The sequence below is a fragment of the Pituophis catenifer genome, unplaced genomic scaffold, assembly GCF_029215685.1.
Source record: "Pituophis catenifer annectens isolate HBS135680 unplaced genomic scaffold, rPitCat1.0.hap2 SCAF_13, whole genome shotgun sequence".
Classification (NCBI taxonomy): Eukaryota; Metazoa; Chordata; class Lepidosauria; order Squamata; family Colubridae; genus Pituophis; species Pituophis catenifer.
Window position 1 is genome coordinate 24,960,691 of NW_027256893.1, and position 26,337 is coordinate 24,987,027.

The 26,337-nt window shown below is 50.3% G+C and overlaps 3 protein-coding genes across 3 annotated transcripts in view; 2 read left to right on the forward strand and 1 right to left on the reverse strand.

Moving 5' to 3' along the window:
• The window catches only part of ZC3H18 (zinc finger CCCH-type containing 18), a 28,354-nt gene extending 20,584 nt beyond the window's left edge, over window positions 1–7,770 (forward strand). Inside the window, exons 12-19 of the mRNA XM_070953055.1 lie at window positions 759–860; window positions 1,544–1,687; window positions 2,306–2,446; window positions 2,691–2,851; window positions 3,449–3,639; window positions 4,135–4,228; window positions 5,719–5,815; window positions 7,466–7,770. Of these exons, the coding sequence (XP_070809156.1) occupies window positions 759–860; window positions 1,544–1,687; window positions 2,306–2,446; window positions 2,691–2,851; window positions 3,449–3,639; window positions 4,135–4,228; window positions 5,719–5,815; window positions 7,466–7,670 (1,135 nt within the window). The 3' untranslated portion in view covers window positions 7,671–7,770. The remainder of the gene's footprint in view (window positions 1–758; window positions 861–1,543; window positions 1,688–2,305; window positions 2,447–2,690; window positions 2,852–3,448; window positions 3,640–4,134; window positions 4,229–5,718; window positions 5,816–7,465) is intronic.
• A 2,317-nt stretch (window positions 7,771–10,087) lies between these two features.
• Window positions 10,088–17,063, forward strand: IL17C (interleukin 17C). Its single transcript, XM_070953214.1, has 3 exons — window positions 10,088–10,435; window positions 15,846–16,132; window positions 16,811–17,063. Exons 1-3 carry the CDS (start codon window positions 10,088–10,090, stop codon window positions 17,061–17,063), a joined length of 888 nt encoding a protein of 295 aa, XP_070809315.1.
• Window positions 17,064–18,277: 1,214 nt separating this feature from the next.
• Window positions 18,278–25,519, reverse strand: CYBA (cytochrome b-245 alpha chain). The gene is made up of 6 exons (XM_070953090.1): window positions 25,438–25,519; window positions 23,330–23,399; window positions 21,839–21,913; window positions 21,079–21,162; window positions 20,407–20,488; window positions 18,278–19,411 (listed from the first exon to the last, which is right to left on the reverse strand). The coding sequence occupies exons 1-6, from the start codon at window positions 25,493–25,495 to the stop codon at window positions 19,229–19,231; spliced, it is 552 nt and encodes a 183-aa protein (XP_070809191.1). The 5' UTR covers window positions 25,496–25,519; the 3' UTR covers window positions 18,278–19,228.
• Between the last annotated feature and the right edge of the window lie 818 nt (window positions 25,520–26,337).

A 26,337-nucleotide genomic window follows, 5' to 3' on the forward strand; every position in this document is an offset into this window, starting at 1 on the left:
GACTAAGGCAGTAGGGCTCGTGGGGCAGACATCCAAATAGCAGCACCACCCCTGATTACTGGAAACTTTTGAGGTGTGTCCCTTAGTTTCGCCTCTTCTGGGATGTGCCACCCACATATTCAGTAACTTCCTGCCTGCCCTTCAAGGGCCAATTCTTCGGTGTGTGTTCTCATTGGCACGCAAGGCACGATGAAAGCGGAGAGTGGGTCCTCATGACTTCCCTCCTGTAATTCCTAAGTGTGATGCGTCGCACATCACAATTGCGCTTATGTGGAGCGTGGATACCATAGTGTGTGTCCACGGGCAGCTTCCAAACTACTTGGATAATCGATGGGTTGATTATTTTAAAAGGGAAGCACAGAGAGCAGCAAAGACCCCTGGCTTCAACCCTGAGCTACAAATATTCTCCTATACCGGCTATTCACTTGCTTTATTTCTGCTCTGCTCTTTGTAAGCCGTCCTCCTCTTCCCCCACAGTCAAAACAGGTGAACCGTGAACTCGCCTTACCTAACACTCAAAAATTGTAAACATTCATTCTGGTTTGCTTATACAAAATGTTTTTCACTTTTCCATAATCGTTTTTCATATCAATTTTGCAAAGCGCCTTAACTATCCAACCTATTCATCACCCTTTCCTGCAGTTGATTTAATTCAGTTGGCCAACTCAGCTGAAACTCTCCCCCCCCCCCACCCCACCCCCAAGGAGCCTCCTGTGGATATGGAGAGATCTAACCGCTTGTCTTGCCTGTTTTTGCAGGTCGCAGTCCTTCTCCTCTTCGCCGTCTCCTTCTCCCACGCCATCTCCACACAAACCTCCTCCCAAAGTCAAAGGAGAATCTGCAGTTCTGGCTGGAAAGGGGTAAGAAAGGGGATTCCTTGGGCCCTGGCAGTCTTCCCATTCTCCAGGGGTGCCCAACTGAGGACAGTCGGGATGAAAATAAAGCCAGCAGAATCCTTACGCCTTCCTCGGAACCCAGAGTATAATTCTGCCCACTGCCTCTCCGAAACGTGATTTTGGAGCTTGGAAATGGGCCAAAGGGAGCAGCCAGAATGATCCAGCATTGTGCCCTTCCATGCCAGTCGCAGGGACGAGACAGGGCTGGGCATTCACATCGTAATTGTATTTTCCTCTTGTAAAGGCTCCAGGAGAATATCAGCCTAAATCTTACCATGGTCCAGCACCCTTCTTGTCTTCTTGGACTTACGAAGAGTACTTGGTCCAAGATGGGTTTTTTTGGCTAAAAGGATTTGAATCCGGTTGGCCAGTTTTTTTAACAACCCATTGCACTGATTTTTTTCTTTCTTCCAGTTTTTTGGATGCCACCTAAATTTTATTTGGCAGTTTCAAAGAGCAGCTTTTCCTGTTGCGGTTCATAAAATAAGAGTCCAGGGTCTTTTACAGTATATTTGTCTTACTTATAGGCAGGTCACTTCAGTCCTTATACCAGAAAAAAGTCTGATAAGGGTTACCAGAGATGGCAACATATCTTGGTCACTAAATTTTGGGTTTTGTCACCCGATTTCTCTCTCGCCCTTCTTCAGTGAAAAGCTTGTGAAGAAATTACCTGCCCCACCAGCACCTCCACCGGTGACAAAAGTTGCCCCCTCCGCCCCAGAGCCAGCCAAACCAGGGGACAACAGGGAGGCAAGACGGAAGGAGCGGCAAACAAGGACACCTCCCAGGAGGTAGGGGGAACGTCCTAGAGTGGGGCTCCAGCGGGCAGGTTCTCCATGGCCTCGCTGGAAGGACAGCAGCTCCCGCGGTTGCTTCATAGAATGAGACTTGGGCCTTGAGGGTCTACAGGAGGTCTCAGAAGCAACATGAGCCCCTTCCTGGCACAGTTGGACCCAGAGGGTTAGTTGGCCGGATCTCATCAGCAAGTCTTTTAAACAAATAACCCCAATGGAAATTGGTTTTCCCCCACTGCCCTCTGTAGGAGTCTTTTAAAGCAGGGCTCTTCAACCTTGGCAACCTTAAGACTTGTGGACTTCAACTCCCAGAGTTCCTCAGCCAGCTTTGCTCCGGGAGTTGAAGTCCACAAGCCTTAAAGTTGCCAAGGTTGGAGAGCCCTGCTTTCAACCTTTTTTCCATTTGCTCTGTGATGCTGCAAACACCCCCTTCCCCTTAAGTGGTGGGATTTGGGAAGCTTGCATTGAAAAAGCTTGTTGGTGCCTCCACTGCCTGGGCTGCTCACCTGTCTGCTTGTGCCCAAGTCCTGGCCATTGGCACTGCCTGAAAGGACGGGAAGAGGGTCCCCTCGTGTCCACCAGTGGGAGCTTAAACAGGGACTCTCTTGGCTGCAGGCGTGCCATCAGTTGCAGCGGCAGCAGCTACAGCGGTTCCAGCTCCCACTCGAGATCCTTGTCTCGGTCCCTCTCCCGCTCTCGGTCCCGGTCCTCCTCGGCCTCGCTTTCCCCGTCTCCATCCGGGTCCAGGAAATCCAGGTAAGAGGAAGCGCCAGTCGATGCCTTTGGCCAAGCCCATTTGCCGGAAGCTGCCTGGTGGTTTGGAGGCCTCGTAACTTCACCCTCGAACCCCTCCTTCTCCGCTGGGTTCCCCCAGGGTAGTAGGATTGGGTCAGAACGGGGCTGGTTCTTTGGTGCATGCTGTGTGAAGCTCTCCGTGTCGTTGAAAGGAGGAAGGGGGCGTTAACAGTCTCTGCCCTCCTCTCTTCTCCCGGCCGGCCAGGTCTCTGAGCGTGAGCAGCGTCTCTTCCGCCTCCAGTGCCTCCTCCAGCAGCAGCTCAGTCCGGAGTGCCGACTCGGAAGACATGTATGCAGATCTGGCCAGCCCGGTTTCTTCGGCTAGCTCCCGATCTCCAACCCCCGCCCAGCAGAAGAAAGAAAGAGGTACGGCGTCTCCAGGCCCCTCCCCAGGGCCCACTCCCCCTTTACTTGCAAAACTGGCTAGCAGCTGGTGGTTTGGGTCCACGGCTGACACGCACGGAGGCCTCTTCCTTCTAAAGAGGCTGTGTGTGGATCCCGTTCTTCACCCTGTGGTAGAAAGAGCCCAGGAGATGCCCTGGTGTTTGGAAAGCCTCCTTTCTCTCCCCTGCAAAGGCCCCGGGCCCAGTCGGTGGCCTGAAGACGTGGGGAGGAAGGTCGTCTAAGGCCTTCGGGGGAGGAAGCTCTGGGGAGCTCTTCTAGGTGCAGATCAGTTCCCTAGTTCAAACAAAGGGAAAGGCCAGCAATGAAACCTATTGTGGATCCCACCCACCCCCCTGGATAAAAACGCTAGGAGAACTTTCATAGGAAAGAAAGTCCCGAATGCACGTGGGAACCTGCTGCCGCCTCTCCACCAAGCACCTGCCTTTGGGGTAGGCCAGGAGGCTTCCTCTGGGCGGGTGAGGGATGGCTTCATCGTGATTTAGAGGCGGTCCCGAGCCTCTCCAAGGTACCACCTGCCCACCTACCACCTTGCCCTGAACGGCCCTGCGTTTCTTGCAGGAAAGGCCAAGAAAGAGAGCGGCCCAAAGGAGGAGAAACGGAAGCGAGATGTCCCAGCGCAGCCAGCCAAATCCGCCAAGCCAGCCTCAGGGGGGAAGTCTCAGCAGCCTCCCGCCCCTCACCCGCCCCCCCAGGCCCAGCCTGCTGGCTTCAGTGCCCACAAGGAAATCAAGCTCACTCTTTTAAACAAGGTAGGGGTCTTCTGAAAGGGCCCGGATCCTCTCCTCCTCCTTCAGTTGGGGGGAGGGGGGGGCATCCCTGGGAAATCCTCAGAAAGGAAACGGGGGCTGAGCAGAGGCCTGTCCGGGAACCCCTGGGGGCTCTCTAAGGGCTCAATCCCTGCCCAGAGGTGGGCAAGACAAGAAGAGGGAGGAGGGGTCTCTCACCCACTCGGGCCCTCAGAGTTTGCTCCTTCCATCTGCAGGAGGGGTGGGGATGGGGGGGGTTTCTCTTGATATGATGGACTTGCACACCAAAAGCAGCCTCTTGTCTTGAGCGACATCTGCTCACTTCACGGCCCCAAACTGGAGTGAAGCGCAGTGGATCCCCCTTAGGGAGGCCACAGTGGGCATGTGAGGGCGCCTCCAGAGCAGAGCAAGCACTTCATCCAGCAGGCCAGCCAGTCGGTCTGCTGGTCACCATCCCTTTCCCCACCTCCTCCCTGATCCCTTCTCTTCTGCTTTTAGGCAGCTGACAAAAACAGCAGCCGGAAGAGGTACGAGCCCTCCGACAAAGACCGGCAGGCTTCTCCCCCAGCCAAGAGGATCAACCTGTCTCCAGGTGAGGAGACGTGGTTGCAGGTTTCCTCCCTCCCTCCCTTCCTTCCTTCCTCCCTCCCTCCCTCCCTCCTTTTCTTCCTTCCCTCCCTCTCTCCCTTCCTTCCCTCCCTCCTTTTCTTCCTTCCCTCCATTCCTCCCTCCCTCCCTTCCTTCCCTTGGTTCCTCTTGAGAGCAACGTGCTTTCTGTTTGCTCTCCAGCTGCTCTTTTAGCTGCACTCTGAACCAGCTGCATCGTGCTCAGGGCAGAGTTCAGGAGTCGGAGTGTGAGAGTGTGTGTGTGTGTGTGTGTGTGTGTGTGTGTGTGTGTGTGTAAGGGAAGTGCCAAGCCTTTGTCTGCAGCCATCCTCTTGCAAACAGGTGAAGCAAGAGAGCGTCTTGGCGGGTGGGGCTGCCTAATCCACTCGACTAGCCGAAGCCGGAGGGTTGATGCCTCGTTGTCTTGAGAACTCCAGGCTGCCCGGCTGGCTTTTGAGGAGATCCATTTTGTCATTCAAAAAGCAGGCCAGCTGCAGCCCAAATCAGCTCAGTTACAAACCTCTCCCAGGGGATGATGCCCTTGTGCTAGAGGATCAGTCGGCTTGCCTGGCACTACACAGCAGCCGCGGTTGCTCATGCCACCTCAGGCACTGACTTGGCCCCAAGCCCTGTTGCTAAAGCCAAGGCTTTCCTCCCGAGTGCCAAGCACAGTGCCACATTCCTTTTGCTGATCTTGCCACCTGAAAAATGTGTTGTGTAAATCTAAACTGGTGTCGCTGAAAGAGTGGGAATGGAAAATCCCCAGTGCACATCACCTTGAACTCTTGGCTTGTTCTCTCTCTCTCTCTCTCCCTCTCTCTCTCTCCCTCCCTCCCTCCCTCCCTCCCTCTCTCTCTCTCTCTCTCTCTCTCTGTTTCATCCTTCCTCCCTCCCTCCCTCTCTTTCATCCTTCCTCCCTCCCTGTGAGATGGGATTGTTGGCCTACCTTACATAGTTGTTGTAAAGACTGCTAAGAACGTAGCTCAAGTGTGGCTGGCATTTAAGCCATTACAAGACATTATTTCTAATCCTGGATGCTATTGTTAGCCTGGATTTGGCCCCTTTCTGTGTTTCCTCCCCATTCCCTCTCGCCCTCCTGCTGATGCCCTTAAAAAGCTCACCTGTGCCCAAGTACCAGCTGGCCAGTCTGTTTATGTCAATATGCCTTCACCTCAGCCAGTTCCTGGAGAGGTAATGGGTAGAAGGAACGACCTTGAGAAACTGGAGGAAAAGCCACTACCAAGGCACCAGCCAGATAAAAGAACCCAGAGTCTGGGGCTGGAATTGTAACCCAGAAAGGCGTCATGGCCAAGACCCTCCCTAGTTCTCACAAAGATGCATTCAGATCTAGGATCAGTATAATAACCTTATAGGAAAAGTGATCTCGCCTTGCATGGTTTTGGTTTCCTAGCCTGGTCTACCTCGAAGGGATGACATCTGCTCCCAGCCCCTTGGCTAATTTTTCTTTCCACTCAGGTATTCGCGACAGGAAACTCGCAGGAAGGCTCTCTTCTCCTAAACAGGACCGTCAGCGGGGGCCCAACCCAAAGCCCACCCCAGCACAGGCTGACAAGTGAGTTCTGCCCTGTAGTTCTTCTCAATCCAGTTTGTCTGGTTGCCCCACTGGCTCCATCAGGGCTGCCTGGCCGGGGTCTCCCACACCTGACCCCAAACGAACAAAGAGGATCGGCTCCTCTTGGCTGCCGGCTTGGAGCTTTGTCCAGACCGAGAAGGAGCCAGTCCGGAAAGTCTCATGGGGGGAATCGCCCGGGACGCCACTGCCCCACTTCAGGGTGCTTGGAGGGCCTGGAGCAGCCCCAGGAGGCAGTGGGGTCTCGACCCTGCTGGCCTGAGGAGTTCTGACCAGCCCCATGAGAGAGACGGGTGAGGTTTCCTCCTCTGGGGAATATTATTTTTAGTTGTAAAGGGAATTGAAGAGGGTGCAGTCTCCCTCAGCCCTCTCTGACCAATGGAATTATTCTTTCCTTCTGTGAAAGTTTGCCTGGGATGCCCCAAACCCACCGAGATTGGTTTGATAAGAACATGTTCTTTTTCCTCTTTTGTCAAAAGCCCAAATCAGGGCTTGACTCTCAAGGGTTACCGGTAGTCCTTGAGACTTAAGACCAGGTCTTTCAGTCATTAAGCAAGTTATTGTGTGACCAGGCCTGATTTTACAACCTTTTTCTTTTATCACAGTCATCAAGTAAGTCGTGTGGTTGTTACACGAATCTGTCTTCCGCTTCCCAGCTGACTTCTGACCTGGCTGGTCAGAAGTCAGCTGGGAAGGTCACCTATCACAATTGCATGACTGAAAAATGCTGCAACCTTTGTGAGCTGGTTGCCAAGCACCCACAACGTGATCACACGATTGCGGTGCTGGTGCGATGGTCATAACTTTGAGGATGGCTTGCAAGTCACTATTTCTGAGGCCATCACAGCTTCAAACTGTTGTTAAATGAGCAGTCATAACTGGAGGACCACCTGGGCTCCCTCCATTTCCCTGGCAGCCGCAGAGCAGGCCTGGTGAAGCCCCGATCTGAAGCAGCCCTGGGGTTCCTGACCCTCAGCCTAGTCATTGGCTGACTGTGTCACCGATTTAATTGTTTCGTGCTAAGCCATTGCAATATAGTGTGTCACGTGAAAAAAAAGTCTGATGTGTGACATTCCCTTGCATTAGTCACAGTTATCTGGAGCATCTGTTGGTTAATCGACCCACAGCCAATTCAGTTGAAACTCAAACTTGCGTTTCGAGCAGTTTTGCTGCCTGCTGGGAGACACCGCAGGGCTGCGGACTCCTGGCACTGTCCATCCTCTGAGTTTGACCTCCTGAGTCTGTCGCGGGTCCCTGCCAGCAGGATGGCAACTTCTGCCACCTTTTTTTTCCTTCAACTGTCGAAGGCACAGCTGAGTTGCTTTTCCCACCCATGGAGAGGGTTGGACTGGATCAGTGCTCCTCAACCTTGGCAACATTAAGATGTCCACGTTTAAGAATGGCTGGCTGGGGAATTCTGGGAGTTGAAGTCCATACCTCAAAGTTTGAGGAAGGTGGAGTAAAGGGCCATTGCAGTCCCTTCCCACTCTGCGATTCTAAAGTACGCCACCCGTTTGGCGTACAGAACCTGCTCACTGTTGCAAATCTACAAAACGATGGAGCCTCTGGTTCTCCCCATCCATGCCTCTCTCTCTCCCCCACCCCCAAAACGGTGCCTTTGCTCTCTTGCAGGAAGCGTCCACTGTCCCCTCCGTCTAAGAGTTCCAGCAAGGTCACGAGCATCCCAGGCAAAGCGGCTGAGCCGGTCCCTCCAGCTGCCCCCGCCAAATCGGGCAAGTCCAGCACGCTGTCACGAAGGGAGGAACTCCTAAAGCAGCTGAAGGCCGTGGAAGACGCTATCGCTCGAAAGCGGGCCAAGATCCCCGGGAAAGTATAGTCGAGCGCTGGCCCAGCCCAGATTAGAGACTGCGCCTGTGTTTTTATACATAGCGTACAAGCAGCCACTTCGGATTTTGCAGTTCTGTTTTATTTTGGCTGTGGTCCTTTTTTTAAAAACAAAAAACAAAAAAAAAACCCACCAACAACCACCAACAAATTGGATAAATTTTGTCAGCTGGAATCCACCCCCGCCCACTTCCTGGGTGGGAGATGGTGTCCCCACCCCCAATTGCCTCTCTCACCCAGGTGCTGCTGGCCTCGGGTGCAAGTGTTCGCCGCGGTCGTGTTCCTGGTCCTCGTGCACAGTGGGCTCTTCACCGCAGCCTTGTCCGATGCCGCCCCCTCCTCTTCCTCCTCCCCCACCTTGCCCTGCCCACCTCTTTGCTAGCTATGAATTGCATCCCCCTAGTTAGCCAACGCTACGTGTCGGGTGTCGTCAGCCATGCACTTCTGCACACGTGTAAAGAGAGAGCCCCCAAACACCATCACCAGCCGGAAGCTCTCCCCTCCGTCTTCTCCCCTCTGCCCACTTCGCCCTCCCCTCCCCTCCCCCCCAGCTGCATAGAGACCCGTGATGAGAAAATTCCATGTCTCTTTTATTTTAACCAAAAGATTGTTTTAGTTGATTTAAAACCAGAGGAAAAAGAAAAGATATTGTCAGGATGTATGTCTAATAAGGAGGGAGGATTTTTTTTTCTTTTTTTTTTTTCCTTTTTTGAGGGGTTATGCTGAAAATAAAGTATTTTGATAAACATCTTCTTTCTTTGATCTGTTGTGTCTTAAGGTACCAGATTGGGGCAATCCAACTGGAGAAAGTCTAGAAGTGTATTTTTGCTTTTCAGGATGGCAGCGAGCCTGTTAAAAGGTCTCTCCAGAGCCAATTAAAAAAAAATTCAAAGGAAATGTACTCTTAATTTCTGTTTAATTGGCAACTGAGCATTGTTGGATCTTTACGATTTTGGAATTTTTTTCAGCTGTTTCTTCCAGGCCTTTATAAGCCATCAAAAAATACACCTCAACATCAAAGTCTGTACTTAAAAGTGCCATTGACTTTTGGATGCCCTTAGCTGTGTTTTTTTTTTTTTTACCTGGGGAAATCTGGATTTTCAGATTAATCCATTGCCTCTCCCTCCAGTTGATGCCTGATTTACCTGTATTTTGGTTTTGAAATTCAAGAAAGGAAAAAGGGGGAGAAAAAGTAGTAAGAAAGGGGCTTCTGAAATTTCTATTTAAAGAGGTCTCCCAGTCAACTTGGGTGAGATAACATCTCTTTAGTTCTGTAAAATATTCCCTTTCAGTTGTGGTTTATTGGCGTAATTGCGGTCCATGTGACCTTAGCTGGACACAATACCTGACGTCGCAACCGCAATGCGTCATGCGAATCCCAGCAGGAGCGTCTCTAAACTGGTTTCTGCCAGTATTCCCCTACACACGCTTGGAGCCCCTACACACGCTTGGAGCTTGTCCTTCTGAAGAGACCAAAGTGTCTTCTTCCAGCCCAGAGAGGAAAGCAAGGAAGGCCCAGAAACCACAAATGGCCAGCGGCTCCCCTTTCCTCGTCGTGCCGCCTGGCAGAGGCTGTTTGCCTGTGTGTTTGCTAAGCGTCACAGCGGCTGCAGAGACCAGCTCCGTCTGCGCGAATCCCCCAGCAGCTTCCGTGCAAAGGCCCAGCTCAAGATGTTGAGCAATTGCCCAGAGATTTTGTTTTACGCCTGTTGCAATGCTGCTTTTCCAAGAGATGCTAGAGGGTGGCCCCACGTGCTCGGTGCCCCAGGCCACCTGAGGGCAAGCCGGGTCTTCTGAGCAAATGCAGGTCGAAGATCGAGCGTCAGAAGAATCTTGTTGGGAAGAATTCTGGAGCCCCTGCCTTCGCCGAAGGCCCGAGTCTCTCTTGTGTTAAGGAAATTGCGGGCTAATCTGACAAATACACAGCAGAATCGTAGTTTATTAATCACCAAGAATGTAATTATTAGTTACTTTCCTCTTCTCCTTCACCCAACTCACCTCACAAGCAATAGCAATAGCCCTTAGACTTATATCCCGCTTCACCCAGCTTTACTGCCCTCTCTAAGCGGTTTACAGAGTCAGCCAGTCACAATCTGGGTCCTCATTTCACCAACCTCGGAAGGATGGAAGGCTGAGTCAACCAAGGTTATTGTTGTGGGGTCAATAAGAAGAGGAAAGTGTGTTGAGTATGTTCACTGCCTTGAGAATAGGAAAGGAAGGAAGGCAGGAAAGGGAGGGAAGGAGTGAGGGAGGAAGAAAAAGAAAAGGAAAGAAAAAAAGAAAAAGATCTGATGACAATCCTTGCAGAAGAGCTGCATTAGAACATTGGTAGCCAAAACTCGGGAATCAGGGAGCAGCTTTTTCTATTTAAAAGAAATTGATTAAAAGGCAGCAGCTTTTATTCACCAAATGCATCATTTGGTGAAACTGCTGCCAGATGCCTTCTGGTTAAGATCAGCAGAGCCTGGCTGGGAATTAGGGGCTTGGATCCCATCCAGAGTCTTTGAAGGCCATCCTCCAAGGGCTGCTGGATGCACTTCACCTCAGTCCCATCCAGGAATTCTGCAGCAGTTCCTGGAGACTTCCCAGCTTTCCTGGACAAGTGTCTGTGGAGCCAGAGGTGCCTGGAGGGGGGAGCCCCAGGAGAATCTCCAGCTCCGCTTCTTTGGAGAAGCCATTCAGGCCAAAGCAGGCTGGCCTTTCTCCAACCTGGTGTCTCTGACGGACTCCAATCCCCCTAATTCCCAGCCAGTTTGGGTGAGGACAGAGGCATCTAGGGCAAGGTCGCCTGGGAAGATGTCCCAATGCAACCTAGAGACCTCCTGGCCTGGCATCTCAGCTCCTCCTGTCTGCACACCCCACCCCCACCCCACCCCACCCAGCCATGGAGACTGTTGGGGTCCTTTGGCAGCCTCTCCTCCTGCTCCCTCCGGCCTCCCTCAGAGCCGTGTGACGCTATCCAAGCCACGTGGAGGGGTTTTCCCTGCAATGGGCAGGTGGCACCTTGTCATGTGCTTGGGAGGGAATGACACACACACAAACACACACACACACAGAGAGACAAAGGGTAAAGACAGGAGAGAGGGAGAGCGACAAAGGGAACGTGCGAAGCCGGTTTTCAGAGGTCCCATGACCCAGAAGAAGAGATCAGACTCCAGCTGCCTTTTCACCCAATTTCAACATCCCTGCAACTCAGTTAACCCCTTCGGCATCTGCCACTCACTCCGCCCTGGGTAGAAACCTCTAGCTGCCAACATCAGGACCAGGAAGCGAGGGAAGGTTGCTGGCAGAGGCGGCCATCCTGCCAGGCCCTACTGGCACGAGGGAGGGGACACAAAGCGCTGCTCCCACCCACCCACCCCCAGCAGTGACTCTCTTTGAAATCAGGGAAAGTTCAGAGTGGGCAGAAAAGGGCTTGGCAGGAAGAGGCTCTTTTCCCTAATGGAATGAGCTGGTCCTGGCCTGGGACGGCCCCTGGCAGAGGACACTGCAATTGGGCTTTTTCTAGAAGATGGATGGGTGAACCTGCAAATCTGTATCTCACAGGGGCCGTTAGCACCCCGGGAGGCCCCTATGACCTGTCCAGGCACTGACACCCACAGGAAGAGGCCCCTTACAGGAGTTTGCAGCTCCTGACTCTCTTCACAGAGGGCTTCAGACATCACACCGACAGAATAACAGAATTGGAAGGGACCTTGGAGGTCTTCTAGTCCATCCCCCTGCTCAGGCAGGAGACCCTATCTTCTGTTAGAAAAATGGCTGTCCGGTCTCTTCTTAAAAGCCTCCAGTGATGGAGCCCCCACAACTTTTGAAGGCCAGCCCTTCCACAAGCTGATCGTTCTAACTGTCAGGAAATGTCTCCTTAATTCTAGATTGCTTCTCTCCTTGGTTGGTTTCCATCCGTTGTTTCTTGTCCTGCCTTCAGGTGCTAAATGATGGTTTCTTCTCCTCCTTTCTCCTTCTCCATTCCCTTCTTCTCCCCATTGCCTGGGGAAGAGCCCATTCCTCTCCAGTGGGGAGGCTTCAGCAAAGGAGAGATCTGAATGGAAGCATTCCTGGTGGATGATTGTCCAGCCATCTCCCCCGGATCCCTGTTCCAGCCAAGGATTTTGCTCCTTTCTGGTTCTAAGATCCCTCTCTTTACCAAACTAGAATGGCCGAGTTCACACATCATTTCCAAGCCAGCAACCCACATGTTGGGTCAGAGTGAAAACACCCCTGGGGGCGTTGAGGGGTTCTTTTATCCCAGCCTTCGTTAGCCAGATTTGGATGTTAGCCATGTTCTTGGGATCACATCAGTGGTGGGTTGCCCCAGTTCGGACCGGTTCGCAAGAACCAATAGTAAAACTGGTGGGAGGCCCCACCCATCGCCCCGGATGTTGTCATCGGTGATCTGCGCACGCGCATGAAACAGATCACAGATACAACATCTGCAAGGCAACCCACCACTGCCCACCCACAAGTCAGCCTGGCCACCGCTCAGCAGACTGGAAAGCTTCCCACTTCAACCCTTTTCTTCCTCACCTTCAGCCCACAAAACCTTCTTGAAACAGGAAATCCACTTTAGTGCATTTTATTGAAATTGTTCCCTTCTTGCTTATTATTTATTTGCTTATTTGTACCCTGTGACTATCATTAAGTGTTGTACCTTATGATTCTTGACGAATGTATCTTTTATGTACTCTGAGAGCATATGCACCAAAGACAAATTCCTTGTGTGTCCAATCACACTTGGCCAATAAAGAATTCTGTTCTGTTCTGTTCTGTTCTGTTCTGTTCTGTTCTGTTCTGTTCTGTTCTGTTCTTCCGGGTCAAGCTGAGCTTGCTCACCGCTTCCCAAGCGAAGGAATTGAGGGTCAGTGGCTTTGGGTGGATTTTGCTCCAAGTCTTGGCAGTTCTTTGCCTAACCATCTCACTTGTGTATCCCGGGGGGGGGGGGTGGGGGGGGAGGAATGGAAACCTTTTTTGCAGGGACCAGTTTGGAGAGGTTTCCTCTCTTCCCTTCCTTCAAGATCCCAGACGGGAACCTCCGTTTCTTCTGCTTGGCCCGAACAGAGTCAATGCCTCCACAAAGCCACTAGACTAAGTCAAGGGAAAACGCCACAGGATTCTCCTACAGAAATGTGGAGAGGGGCTCCCACTCTCTTGGGAATTAACAAACTGACAAGTAACACAAATCCAACAAACACAGCACTTTTCATGTACCCTTGCCTTGTTGCACTTTTGGGGGGGAAAACTACAACAAAGCATTCGTCTTAAACATAAGCTACAACACAAATACCTTTACAGGAAGTCTACAGGGGAATAAAACCTGGATATTTCCTGCTTCTCCCTTGTACCCAATTGGGTCCTTTTTCCTGCTTCCATTCTTTTTTTCCAGCAAGCCTCTGTTGCTAAATAGCCTGGGGCTTTCCATTCCACTTCCTTTTTTGCCCTGGAGATTCTGGAGATCTGCTCACAGCTTTGCAACTATCCAATCTATTCAAACTCCAGGGGAGGTCCGTCCCCCTCCCTCCACCACCACCACCCCGCTTTGTTTCGAATTGTAACTTTAAATCTTGATTTCTAAATGAGATTTATTTCCAATACCTTGATCTGAGCTCTTTGGTTTCACTTTAAGTTTATCACCACCCTGAAAATCAATACATGTGAAAAGAAGCACCACAATGATGGTTAAAGCTGCCGAGTTAAAAGCTGTTAATTGATTGGATCCACACCCCTTGGGATTAATTCGCATTTCCTGTGCCGGCATTTAACATAAGCATCACTTTCTTTGCACTTTGCTTGTGAAAAGCTTTATGCAGTGGAGACTTTCAATTTTCTTAATCTTCACCTTCCCAACGAGTGTTGGGTCATATAAAAGAAAGAGCTATTATTATTATTATTATTATTATTATTATTATTATTATTATTATTATATTATTATTATTATTATGTCTTTTTGGAGCTGGTCTGGCTTGAGTGTCTCTAGTAGTGTTGGTCTCCTTTCCCCAGCCCCAAATGGGCCAGGTAGGTAGGGTGGGCTATAATTTAATCGGGGAGAGAGAATGTCATGTAAAGAAGCCATATTGTGTGACCGTACATTGTTTCTGGATTTGGGCGTTCTACCTCAAAGAAGGGTTTGCATTTGTCTGAGGTTTGGGAATCTTGATTTTTATTTAAATACTTTCTAAGTTTGCCTCTCTTTTTTTCTCCCTTACATCTGAAAGCATTTTGTTTTCCCTTTCATTTAAACCCCTGGAAAAATCAGGAAGACTCAGAAGGATAAGAAAAAGAACACTAAATATTTTATTGAGATTCTTTTCAAGAGATTCCGTCTGAGTATTTAAAGGAAATGGGAGGTCTCTTTCTATCTGCATATACACATACAGGCACATTTATCGAATTCAGTTGCAAAATGTGGGCGTTTTGGAGTTTCACAAAAGTCTTGGTTGGGGGGGGGAGAGAAATCCCCTTAAACCAACAGAGTCGTTAAATCTCCTTCCATTGTGAGCTGCCTTAGTAGCCCATCACACCTCTCGTGCACTTCCTCTCCCTCTGAGGAAGTTGTCAGCCCAGCACCCTAAAAGAAGTCCAGGGCAACTTCAGACAGAAACACCCCTTTACTTCCAGGACAAGCCAAGATTAAACAGAAATTAAAATAGCAAGTTAATTCGTTGTCTGTAAGGAACTAGAGCAGGGGTGGTCCAACCTTGGCAACTTTAAGACTTGTGGACTTCAACCTCTGGAAAGTGGAGTCCACACGTCTTAGAATTGCCAGGGTGGGACACCCCTGAACTAGAGAAATAAAAACATGTGTGCTTTATACACACACACACATGTATGTATGTATGTATGTATGTATGTATGTATGTATGTATGTATTAGAAGGGTAGAAAACCAATAGTTTTTTTAGGCAGCCACTAAACCTGGTTAGGAGCCGTATTAGCCATCCAGTGAAAGTGAGAAACTTGCAAGAGTGATTGCATAGGCCACCCCTGTTGGACAACTAAGGAGGAAATGAGTACACTCAACTATTTCCCCAAGGGGAGGAGGGAAAAAAACTTGGAGTTTCCAGGCAGGTAACATCCCTGGGTATATAACAGGAGGCAGGTATCAAGGTGTCTCAGATCACTGCTCTTGCAACGGACTTCTTGCTTCAGAGCGGCAGCTGCGAACCAAAAAGGGACTCCGAGCATCCTTCTCTGCCTCTTTCCCGCAAGCTCAGCCAAGATGGTAAGTAGGCAGCCTCTGCCACCACCAGGTGTGCGAAGGAAATGCCTCGGGGCCAGACGAAGACCTGGCCAGGGATTCTGGGCAATTGGCCAGCGAAGTCAGCAAGGAGCGGATGGCCTCTGGGTCTGCCCACCTGCCAGTGGCGTGGCATGTGCTCGGATGGGCTTCAAGCACTCTGCACATGCTCAGAGGTGTCTAAGGCAAAAAGGGCTGCGGGTACAGAGGGGAGTGGAAATGGGAGGTGGAGCCTTCAAAGAGGTGTTGTCTTCTCCTTCATCTGTGGCTTTCGGGAAGCAGCCTTTAAAAAGGCAGAGCATCTCATGTTGCTAGCCGTCTAAAACTCAGATGACGCTCTCTGATCATAAAAATATCTTGGCTTCTGTTCAATCGCCCTGGCCAGACAATTTTATGGTTGCTTGCACAAAAGGAAGCGACAGAGGTTATTCTCTAGAAAGGACGAAGGGCAGAGGCTTCCTGGAATGCCTTCCATTCAAATACGGATAAGAAAACGTGTTTTAAATTAATTGGGTTTGTAAAGTTGTAAACCTCCCACTGGAGAGAGAAGCTTTGTGGTTTAATTCCTGATCACAAAGCTCAGGGAATGGGGATCGGTTAAGCAACGGTAGCTCCACTCAGAGACAACAAATGCTCCTAGCTGTTGTAAACTTGATAGTCCCAAAGATGCTTTTTCCTTGAGAACTGAAGAAGCTTCTTGGATGAGAAGCGAAATGTTTTCAAGGAAAAAACCCCAAGAAAGTTCTGGTGCCTTTTGGAGAGAAAAAAAACACCTTTGGGACAACTATGGTCTGGATGAGTGAGATGCTCCATTGACAGATAAACTTGATCAAGAAATAACATCTCACTAATTCTGAATGAGGCTTTGGTGGGGGAAAGGAAAGAGTAGTGAAAAGCCTTCTTTAACTTCAGTTTGCCTCCCTTTTGGTCCCTCCAGTGGTCCCTCCTGGTTGCCGTCCTGTGCCTCGCCTGGGCAGATGCCAAGCACGTGGGCTGCTTCACCGCGGAGGAACTGGGGAACAACCCGATTCCGACGCAGTTTCGGAACTGGGTCTCCTTGTTGCAACACCAAGACTGTGTGCAGCTGGTCCCATTCCTGGAGAATGAACAGAGCAGCCGCCCCCACACACGGAGGCATCACAGCCACAACTGCCCGAACCTGAAGCTCCAGGATATGCAGACCGGTGAACTGCACAAGCGCTCCATCTCGCCCTGGACATACCAGTAAGGACCTTGCATCATGAGTGGGAGGCAGCCTGGGAACCTGTGGAGCCCTGGGAGGATGTTTGACAGGCAGGGGCCAAGCTGGGATTGTCCTCAATCTGCTCCCGCGTCTCCTCGTTTGTCCACCCCAGACCCTTCCCCTTTCCTGGCTGGGATTCCATCCAGGTGTATCTGGATCGAAAGACCTTCACAAGCTATGGTTTATTAGAATCCTTCGGTTCATCCCATTTCCAGAGGCCAAGGCCAACAACCCCCGTGATGGCTTGGCGCTCTTGGGTGGTGGCATCTCCTTGGGGATCTCATGGCTCAGAATGGAGAAAGATTAACAGATTAACAGAGTTGGAAGGGACCTTGTAAGTCATCTAGTCCAACCCCCACCCAAGCAGGAGACCCTACACCATTTCACCAAGAGAAGCAGTGCATCCTTCTGGGATGTTGGGGGACAAACGAGTCCTCTCTTTCCCACGTGGTTGGTTGATCCAGCAGTGCATAGATCTTCCCACCAGACAGGCGCTCTCTTGCGTGTCGCCCAAAGCTTCTCTGACCGACCTACCTTCTCCAGTTCCCGGGAGACGTCTCAGCAAACAGTTCCCAGAATTCCTTGGGCAGAGCAAGGCAGGGCAGGGCAAGGGAGACATGGTGGCTTCTAACCCCCTTTCCTCTTCCTCTATTCCACAGCATTGATGAAGATGAGAACCGGTTCCCCCGCCAGCTGGCCTTCGCCAGGTGCAGCTGCAAAGGTTGCATTGATACCATTTCAGGCCGGGAGACCACCTCTCTCAACTCGGTGGAAGTCTTCCAGAGAACCATGGTCTTTCGCCGTAAGACCTGCCCGCAGAATGGTGGCAGCGTGGAGCGGTTCTTCTTCGAGAAGGATTACATCGACGTGCCCGTGGCCTGCACCTGCGCCTTCCCACGTTACAGCAGCTGAGCAGACCTCAGGCTGGTCCCTGGGGCTTCGGTCCACGTCCCTCATCCCTCCAGCTTCATCAGGAACAGTTGTGTTTGCTTTAAAGCATTGGTGCTTTGCAGCCAGTGGCTGCCATACCCCTCCTCTGGGGAGGGCAAGGCTGGCCTGGACCCCCCTCCCCTCCCCTCCCCTTGAAAAGCTCCTTAAAAAGCATTTTACTCTCTTAAGGAGATACCAACAGATGAAAAGGAATTATTGCTTATTTATTTGTATTTATGTTAACGTATTTTTGAGATGTTCGAGTGCTTCAAGCTATTATATTTATTACTCCTGATGAAAGTCGGGCCAATTTGCAGAAGCAGCCTTCCCTACACCTTTGTCTCCCTTTTGGGGGGCCAGTATTCTTACCTGTCCCAGGGCCACCCCGGCACCCCAACATCCTGAGCCTGCATAAGGCAGGGCTAGCCCTGATCTGCCTTCCGGTGTGTGTGTGTGGGAGTCTTCCGGGGCTCCTTCACAGAAGGGAGATGTTGGACGTGTCTCACAGGGTGGACATGAGGCTCTGCCTTCATTTTATCCCTAAGGTGGGCTGAGCTGGGACGTGGCTGGCCCCCAACCCTCCCCCCAGCCCCCAGGAGCTGCTATGGCTGGACTGCAGCAGGTCCCTTCCTGATCTTCCCAGGTGGCTCTCTTGGCTGAGCTTCACAGGTGCTCCCTGAGATAAACCTGGTTGGGGGTGGAGTGGGAGGAGTTGCCCACAATCTGGGTTTGCCCCCCACCCATTTATTTCCTTGTTCTAATGACCTTTGCTCTCCTCTTGTATTGTAAAGTGATTTAAATTATTGGATTATTTATATGTATTTATTGTAATGTGATACAATATTTATTGTTCCTTGGGGTTGGACTCCCTGCATTAATAAAGATTTTATTTCTGTACTGAAAGCAGCTGATTCAGATGGCTTTATTCATAACAGGGGAGCCTGATGGATAATTTCAGAGTGAAGCGGCAGGTCTCAATTCCTGCTCTTCCTCAAAGGCACCAAGGTTGGGGATTGCGATTTTGGGGTTGTTTTGATAATAACAATCATGATGATTTCTCAGCCACTTTCAACCTGGCTGGATGGAGCCAGCTATTATTTTATAGCAAACAGATAAATTTAAAACACCGAGCCAAAATAAAAATTGCAACGTTCTCAAAACTGGTTTATTGAACTAGTTAAAATAAGCAAGGGGGCAATTTGACTTCACATGTTAAATTGAGGAATTTAATAAAGCACAGTAAGTCCAGATAAAATACAGCAAACATGGAAGGGGTGGTACGATTAATTCATTCAATTAAAAATGTTGCTTCTGGGAATATTTGACTAAAACTTGATACACGATTTGTAGAAACAGGGTCTGTCTGATTTGCTTTGAAAAGAAGGAAAGCCAGACTTGATCAGAACTGAAATGAGATGGAGAAAAAGGCACCAGGAATGACTTAAAGACAAAATAAGAGCAACAACTGAGGGGAAGCGGAGTTTGGGGCAAAAACTTTGGGGAAAGAGGGTAGAAGTCTTGGGGTGGCTGGTAAGACCCCTGAGAAGGGTGGGTACAAAAGTCCTGCACTCTGGTGGGCCAAGTTGGGGACAAAATAAGATGGAGAGGGAGGGAGGGAGGGAGGGAAGAAGAGGAGAGAGAGAGAAGGACTGGAGGGTGTGAGACAGAAGGGGGTGCTTTATCCCTAGATAGGATGTTTTCTAAGGGGGAGAGAGAGATGAAGCCAAGAACTTTGCTGGTGTGGCCAGGAAACTTTGGAATCACTTTTTATTTCAGCATTTCAAATTTTACACCTTTTCTTTAAATCTTTTCAAGTTTAAATCCAGCCTCAGAAAACTTTATGTCTGTGTACTTAAAACTAATTCCATTTTTTTCATCCTTCGGGCTTAAACTCAGCATCAGTTATGACTTGGCAATTACTGGCATGCAAGCCCTGCCTGTTTCAAACATACCTGGGGGAGGGGAGTCAACAGGGGGGCAAGGGAGGAAACCCAAGAGAAAGACCACAGAAGTTCAGGTATAGCCATATTCTCCTGCTTGGGAAAGATCTGTCCCGAGTTTCAATCCTGGAGGGTGTCTCCCATGCCTTGGTCAAGCAGAAGTGGAACCTCTCCCTCCGACTGCAGTCTATCTGATGAAGGAGGCTCCTAAGGAACCACTTCAATAGGGTTTTCTTGGCCAGTTGGCTCTTCCTCCTTTTGCTTCTTCCGGGCTTCTGCAGGGGGTCGGGGGGGTGGGTTGCTGGGGGGGTGCTTAATGGTGCCTCCTACTTGGGGTCTCTCTTGAGGCTTCGCTTCAATGGGGCGCCACTCTTCGCCCCGTGTGGCAGCCTGAAGAATAAAACCAGAGGGAAAGGAAGGAAAATTAGGAAATGCTGGCTTTCGACATCTGGGAAAAACCCAAACAAAAGAAAGTATATGAAAGAAATTGGGGGGGTGGGGGGGAATGCAAATGAGATACCGTGTTTCCCCAAAAATAAGACCCTGTCTTATATTTGTTTGAACCCCAAAATAAGTGCTTGGCCTTATTTTCGGGGAGTTCTTATTATTTTGGGGTGTGTGGAGCAAGATAGGGCTCCTCTTGCCATCTTACCTGATTTCCAGCTCTGCATTTAAATATTTTTGGGGAGGGCTTATTTTCGGGGGAGGTTTATTTTAGCGCATGTGCTCAAAAGCTCGAGGTCTTATTTTCGGGGAAACAGTAAATATTTACAGTTGGCCACTTTAAGGCTTGTGGACTTCAACTCCCAGAATTCCCAGCTAAACTTTGGATTTTCATCATTTATTCACCGGGGTCAAGGTGGTTTGGAAATGCAGCCAACCAAATACTAATTTGACAAATATAATTTTAAACCCAAAGAGGCACATACCCGTTTCTTGTCACCTGTGTAAAACCAAAAACACATTCACAACCACCTTGTCTTCAAAAAATATTTTTATTTAAATGTCCTAGCCGTTCCAGCCAGCAGGTGGCGCAGGAGGACCACCAAAGGCTTTTCCCTACCTTGCACAGGTAAAGTCCCTTTGCCACCTGGAAGGACTCCTTTAAACTTTGGCTAAATAGACAAACAGACTTAACTCATGAACAACCCACTACATCTTAAGTGGCTATTAATGAGCATTAAAGGAGTGGGGTCCTTTAGATTTTTTTTTTTTTTTACAAAGGGAGAATGGATCTCCTACAGGTGACTTCTCAGAGTTATATATTCTTATATTTTATCTCTCTCTCTGTCCAAAATCCTCTATAAAAATCCTCTTTCAAAAGGAGGAGAGATGAAAACTAATTATGGGAACCACAATTACACACTAATCTGATGGCCACTTACCAGTAAGTAGATGCCGCTTGCTATGGCCAGGCAAACGGTGCCAAGGATCGTGGCTAGCAAATATCCTGCAGGAATGGCTAGACTGCCAAAATGAAAGTTTAAAGGAGAAAAGGGTTAGCTAGGAATGCAGCCCCTGTGATTATGAGAACCACTATTTAATTTGGCAAGGTTTGAGTTTGGCTCTCCAGAAAACCTTAACTGACCAATGCTATCAAATCAGCTTCCCAAGGGAGCTGCACCAACTGACACCCAGCCAGCACCTGATTTTACCACCTTTTTTGCAGCAGTCATTAAGTGAAGCCATTGGGGGTGGGGGTTGCAGAAACTGGAAATTAACACTGGTTTCTGGGGGGGGGGATGTCATAAATCCCAGTCATGTGACCACAAGATATGGCAAATGGCCATAAATGTGACTTAAAAAGCGATCCCATAACCGTGGGGAGAGGCAGATGTCATAACTTTGAAACTGGGTCATAAATAGCTTGGGGGGGGTGTCCGTTATAACTTAAAATTGTTGCTAAGCAACCGGCCCTGAGTCGAGGACTACCTGTGGATATCTTCACCCTCCTTCACATCCCAACCTTAAACCCTGAGCAGGATGGCTGCAGCTGAAACTCCTGCCCTGAGTTGGTGGATGTGCCTGAGTCTGAAAATGGTTGGGATGCAAATTACCATGCATGGAGAACAGCCCGGACATAATAATTCCTCGTCAGGGGTCCACAGGTCTTCACAGCCGCTGTGAAATACTTCTGGCCACTGCAGGAGATCAGAATAAAGAGACAGCCAAAGAAGAAAGCACAGATCAGTCACCGAGTATCACTTCAAGGGAAGAAGTGTTCTGTGATAGTCCAAAAACCACACCCTTTTCCGTGCATTTTATCAGATTCAGAATAATAACAGAGTAGCAGAGTTGGAAGGGACCTGGGAGGTCTTCTAGTCCAACCCCCTGCTTAAGCAGGAGACCCTATACCATATTCCGGACCAGTGGCTGTCCAGCCTCTTCTTAAAAACCTCCCGTGATGGATACCCACAATTTCTGGAGCCAAGTGGTTAATTGTTCTCACTGTTAGGAAGTTTCTCCTTTTCTAGGTTGCTTCTCTCCTTGCTTCTTGTCTTGATAAATGCAACAGGGCTAGCTACCCTAATCTCACCCTGTAGATTCCCTCAATTCGTACTTTTAAAACAATCCAGATTGATCTGGGCATCCTCCATTTACATAGTTTACCCTGTAAGTATAAGCAGCAGAGAGGAGTAGAGAATAATCACATCCTTCTGTCCCTGATATAACATAAAGGTCTTTTTTCGCAGCATGAGGACTAGAAGCTTCATCTTTGGTTTAGAGAAAGCTGTGTTTCTCAGCGGGCTGACTTTTTCGCCAGCTCCAGGTCTGCAATTGAGGGCCCTTCTTACAGTCAAGAAACGCAATACTCACCATCTCTCTAGAGTAGATCCCTTTTTCCTTTTTCCTCGGGGATACTCCAAAAAGCAAACAAACACCCCCGCAACGCTTTAGACAAAAAGGTTAAGGACAAAAATGAGGATTCTTTTTAAGGTTTCTCCAAGACAGCAAAGAGAGACAAAGAAAAGAGTTCAGGACTGCAAGAAACAACCACAGGCAGTTCATTTTAAGCCGGAGGCGGCATTTGGGGCAGAAACCAGTTGACTCACAATTTAGGAAGGATCAGACCTACAGGTGGTACAACAAGAATACATTTCCCCACGTGTCCAGGGTCCATGCCATCCCCAGTAGGGGAGAAACACAAGGAAGAGAAGGGGGGGGGAAAGTATCTCATAGAAATGAACTAGGCAGTGAGAGGGAAAAGTCCCTTCCGAGCAAGATGGGCAGCATACAAATTTAAGAAATAAATAAGAAGTAAATAAGGCCTGCTCCCCACCCCCCCCACCCCCGATCCAAGGACAGAGCATTAAGAGCATCTCTTGGGGTGGGGGTGGGGGGGAAGGAGATGGAAGGGGAGAAAAGTGGGGCCTCTGATCAGCCAAGAGGCTTGCTGGGTTGGGCTGGCTGGGTGGTAGATACCTGGGGCCTAAATCTTGCCACGATTCCTACTTCATTTTTGCTGCTCCTTGTTGGGGGCCAAAGAGACCGTCCTTCTACCAGCATCTCCTGGAAGTAGCATCCTTCCATTTGCCTTTTGGACCCCGAGAGAAGTCATCCTTTGCAGAAACCTTCCCAAAGATTGAGGCTCATCATCCAGCTTGTATTTGCCAGTCTAAAAATCCACAATGGCTCCAGATGGGGTACAATGGGGTGAATTCAGCCCTGTCTGTCATGCCCAGACTCTTGTGTATTCTTTCACAAAGCCTGCCTTGGGCTCCCTTCCTCGTGATCTAGCTGTGCTCCTGATGGGCCTTGCCTTTATCGCTCTTCTTCCTCTCTGAAAGTTTGCAGAAAACCCCGAAGAGCATCCCAGCCACAGACAGAAATGCAATTTCCTGGACCCAACAGGACCTGACCTTCACTCTCCCAACGTACTCACAGCCACAACATTTCCCAATTCTTCAACCACAAACATTCCAAATTTTGCAACCAGTCTCTGCCAGAAGCAAAGCTGTCCAGCTTCCTTAATTTTTCTACTTTCTGTCTTGGAACACATCCATCATTGATTCTACATGTTGAATATTTATTTATTTGTATCCTGCCTGTATTATTTTTACAACTAACTCCAGGCAGCAAACATGTCCAACGCACTTTCCTCATCCTATTTTCCTCACAACCACCACCTGTGAGGTGGGTTAGGCTGAGAATGACTGCCCCAAAGGGCTTGACAAAGGCAGAACTTAACATTCAGACTCCTTTTAATATGGATATAATTTTAAAATAGATATAGGCAATCCAGGTGTTATTTATCCTAGCAGGCTGCAGGGGAATAGAATTTATACAATTATTTTCACAAAAGGATACATTGCATAAACTGCAATCTCCCACCTTTTGAATTGGCCTGAAACAGCCACAATGCCACCAGTCACTAAAACTAAAGAGAGAGAGACAGAGAGAGAATTATTTTTTGTTTGTGATAATTCACAATTTTTATCTACAATGAACTTTTCGGATCCAAAATTAAGCAAACTGGGAACTTGTGTCAACTCCTGAGCCCGTGTGAAACGGCAGGTCTTTGCTGGCAACTGGAGAGGGACGTTGTGGATATACATGCTTAACACATACACTAACTTTGCTTTTAATCCTTTTGTAGTTCAAAAGAAACAGGTGTACAGGTAGTGCTTAACTTAAGACCACAAGGAGCCCAAATTTTCTGTTGCTAAGTCAGACAGTTGTTATAGAAATAGCACTTAGGCTTATATTCCACTTCACAGGGCTTTTACAGCCCTCTCCAAGGGGTTATATGAGTTTTGCCCCATTTTACGACCTTTCTTGCCAGCTGTTAAGTGAATCACTGCAGTTGTTAAGTTGGTAACATGGTTGCTAAGTGAATCTGGCTTCCCCGTTGATTTTGCTTGTCGGAAGGTCGCAAAAGATGGGTGGGACTCCAGCCCCCATCCTCCTCCTCCTCCTCCTCCTCCTCCAAAGGGCCAAGTGCCTCCTGTCCCATGATGCTAAAGGACGGAGGGCAGCAATGCTGCCCTGTGCTGCAACATTCAGTTGTAGGCATGGAAGGGTGGGGCGGGGGGCTTCCTGGGGATTCAAACTCCTGGAAGCATCAGGATCCTGGACTGGGCTGGACTGGGGATCCTTTCTGCCCCCTTCGCATGGTGTTACTTCAGTGCAGGCACAGAAATGCAGGCAGCTGCTTTGCTTGGCTCCCCCCTTTGAAGGAGGAAGAAGCCAAAAGGGAGAAGTGAAAGCTGCCCCACCCTCCGCCTCCTCCAGCAGAGGTTTGACACGCACAGGTTGTTCTCCTGCAAAGATCTGGCCCAGTGCTTGGCGTGAGCTCCTGCCCACTCGCCTGGGCCAGCGGGGGTGTCCAGTTCACCAGCCAAGCCCCACAGAGGGCAGAATGATTCTCAAGATTTCAAGGAATGTTGAAATCTCTCCTTAAAAAATTGGGGGGAATATTTGGTGGATTCTGACTGAACATCCCACCGGCTGCAGTAACAAAGCGGCAGTAAATGCCCCCTACGTGCCCCTTGGCTCACTTGGGCAAGTTACCTGCCTGTTAAATTAGCCAGCACCTTTCCGGTGTTAAGCCCTGAAGCCGGGCTGTGATGATGGCTAGAGGGCAGGGCAGGGCAGGGCAGGGCCCGGATTTTTGGATAGCAAACAGAAAAAGGTTTTCGGCCCCTCCTTTCCAGCCCCCAAAGGAGCTTGGTCCCCTCCTTCCACCCCTTGTGAGGCAAGTGCCCAGAAGAAGAGGAGCCAAAGGGCACAAAAGGTTCCACCCCCACAAGGGCCCCGTTTCTTCTTCCAAACTTCCTTCCCCTATTTTCATGCTTCCACTTCCTCCCTCCTGGTCTCTTGCAACCGAAAGCAAGCCTTTCTCTCTTCAGGGCGGGCCAAGCCTTCAAGGGGGGGGGGGGGGAAGAGATATTTCTTCCTTCCCCCGTTACAATGGGGGTCCAGGGCGACCCCCAAGAACGCTCTCCTGGCTCTGCAGGCCACCAAAGCCGATGGCCAAACAGCCCACGCAGCCCTGAAGCTCGCGCCAAAGACAACTGTGGCCGCACCTGAGCCTGCCTCGCACCTGGACCCCTCCCCTCTCTCCCACACACAGAAAGGGGGACGGGTTGCATCTCTAAGCAAAGCCCCGGGACCCTCGCTTCGGCCGATCCTGCGGCCATCCAGGGGTGGCTCGACTCCAAATCCCATCTGCCCGTGGCGGGTGGCCAGGGATCATGGGATCCAGAGCCCAAGACCTGGAGGAAGACGGGGGGGGTCCCTCTTTCCACTCACGTCCCTGTTCTAAATCCCCCCCCCAACATTTACCCCACGGGAAAGCGGAGGTTGGGGGGGGAGGAAGAGAAAACTTCTGGAAACTCTGTAGCCAGATTTAGAGACTGTAGCAAAAGAAAGAGAAAACCTGCGCCCCCTCCCCCCCCCTCCCCCGCGAGACTCACTGAGGCCCGAGGCCAGCGCCTGCTCGTTCGCCCACATGGCCCACTCGATGCGCCCCATCGCGCCGCCGCCGCCGCCGCAACTCAGCCGGCAGCCGGGAAGGCAGGGCGGGGGGGGGGGGTCGCGGCTACGTCCTTCCTGCTCCTCCTCTGGCGGCCCAGCCAGCAACGCCCCGGGGACTTTCCGCGCCCCGCCCGGAGGGTGGCCGGGCGCTGGGAAGGGGGTCCCGAGCCCGGAGTCTCCGCGGGAGGAGCGCCCCTTCCTTCAGCCTTGCGCGGAAAGCAGCAGCAGCAGCAGCAACGAGGCTTCGTTCCCGGGGAGCCCCGAAGACTGGAGGTTGCACAAGGGCCGGGATTGGGCTCTAGCCAGGTGTGGCTGGACTCCAAATCCCATCTGCCTGTGGCTGATGGCCGGGGATCATGGGATCGGGAGCCCAAGGCCTGGAGGGGGACGGGGGAGGTGTCCCTCTTTCCACTCGCACTCCTCTTCTAAATCCCCATGAATCCGGTCTGGGTCCTTGAGGGCAGGGGTCTCCAACCTACACATACTGGCTGGGGAATTCTGGGAGCTGAAGTCCACAGGTCTTCAAGTTGCCAAGGTGGGGCGCTTTAGTTAGGGTGCCCTCCTGCCATGCCAGCCTTTCCTCCCAATGTCAGCTGCCTTTCCCCAGATGGGTCTTCAAGCAGATCCCTTGGGCCTCCCCTCTCCCTTCTGGGTGGGCTTTGCAGGTGGATTTGGGCAGGGAGAGAACGAAGGAACATTTCAGAGTTGCTTTCTGAAGAGTTCGAGCAACGGTTTCTTTTTCTAAATCCTACAACTTCTCCATCTCTCTTTTCTCTGATAACATTTGTGTTGCAAGTTAACTTTATGCAACATCTGTTCAAAAATGATTAACACCCTCA

Excerpts from the sequence above, each read along its gene's own strand:
- IL17C (XM_070953214.1), top strand. The coding sequence starts at position 10,088 with ATGCATCATTTGGTGAAACTGCTGCCAGATGCCTTCTGGTTAAGATCA. Across the intron at positions 10,436-15,845 it reads CTAATTCCCAGCCAGTTTGG|TGGTCCCTCCTGGTTGCCGT; the intron begins GTGAGGACAGAG and ends TGGTCCCTCCAG. Across the intron at positions 16,133-16,810 it reads ATCTCGCCCTGGACATACCA|CATTGATGAAGATGAGAACC; the intron begins GTAAGGACCTTG and ends TCTATTCCACAG.
- CYBA (XM_070953090.1), bottom strand. The coding sequence starts at position 25,495 with ATGGGGCGCATCGAGTGGGCCATGTGGGCGAACGAGCAGGCGCTGGCC. Across the intron at positions 21,914-23,329 it reads GAGATTGCAGTTTATGCAAT|CGTTGCGGGGGTGTTTGTTT; the intron begins GTATCCTTTTGT and ends TTTTGTCTAAAG. Across the intron at positions 20,489-21,078 it reads CGGGCTGTTCTCCATGCATG|TCTAGCCATTCCTGCAGGAT; the intron begins GTAATTTGCATC and ends TCATTTTGGCAG.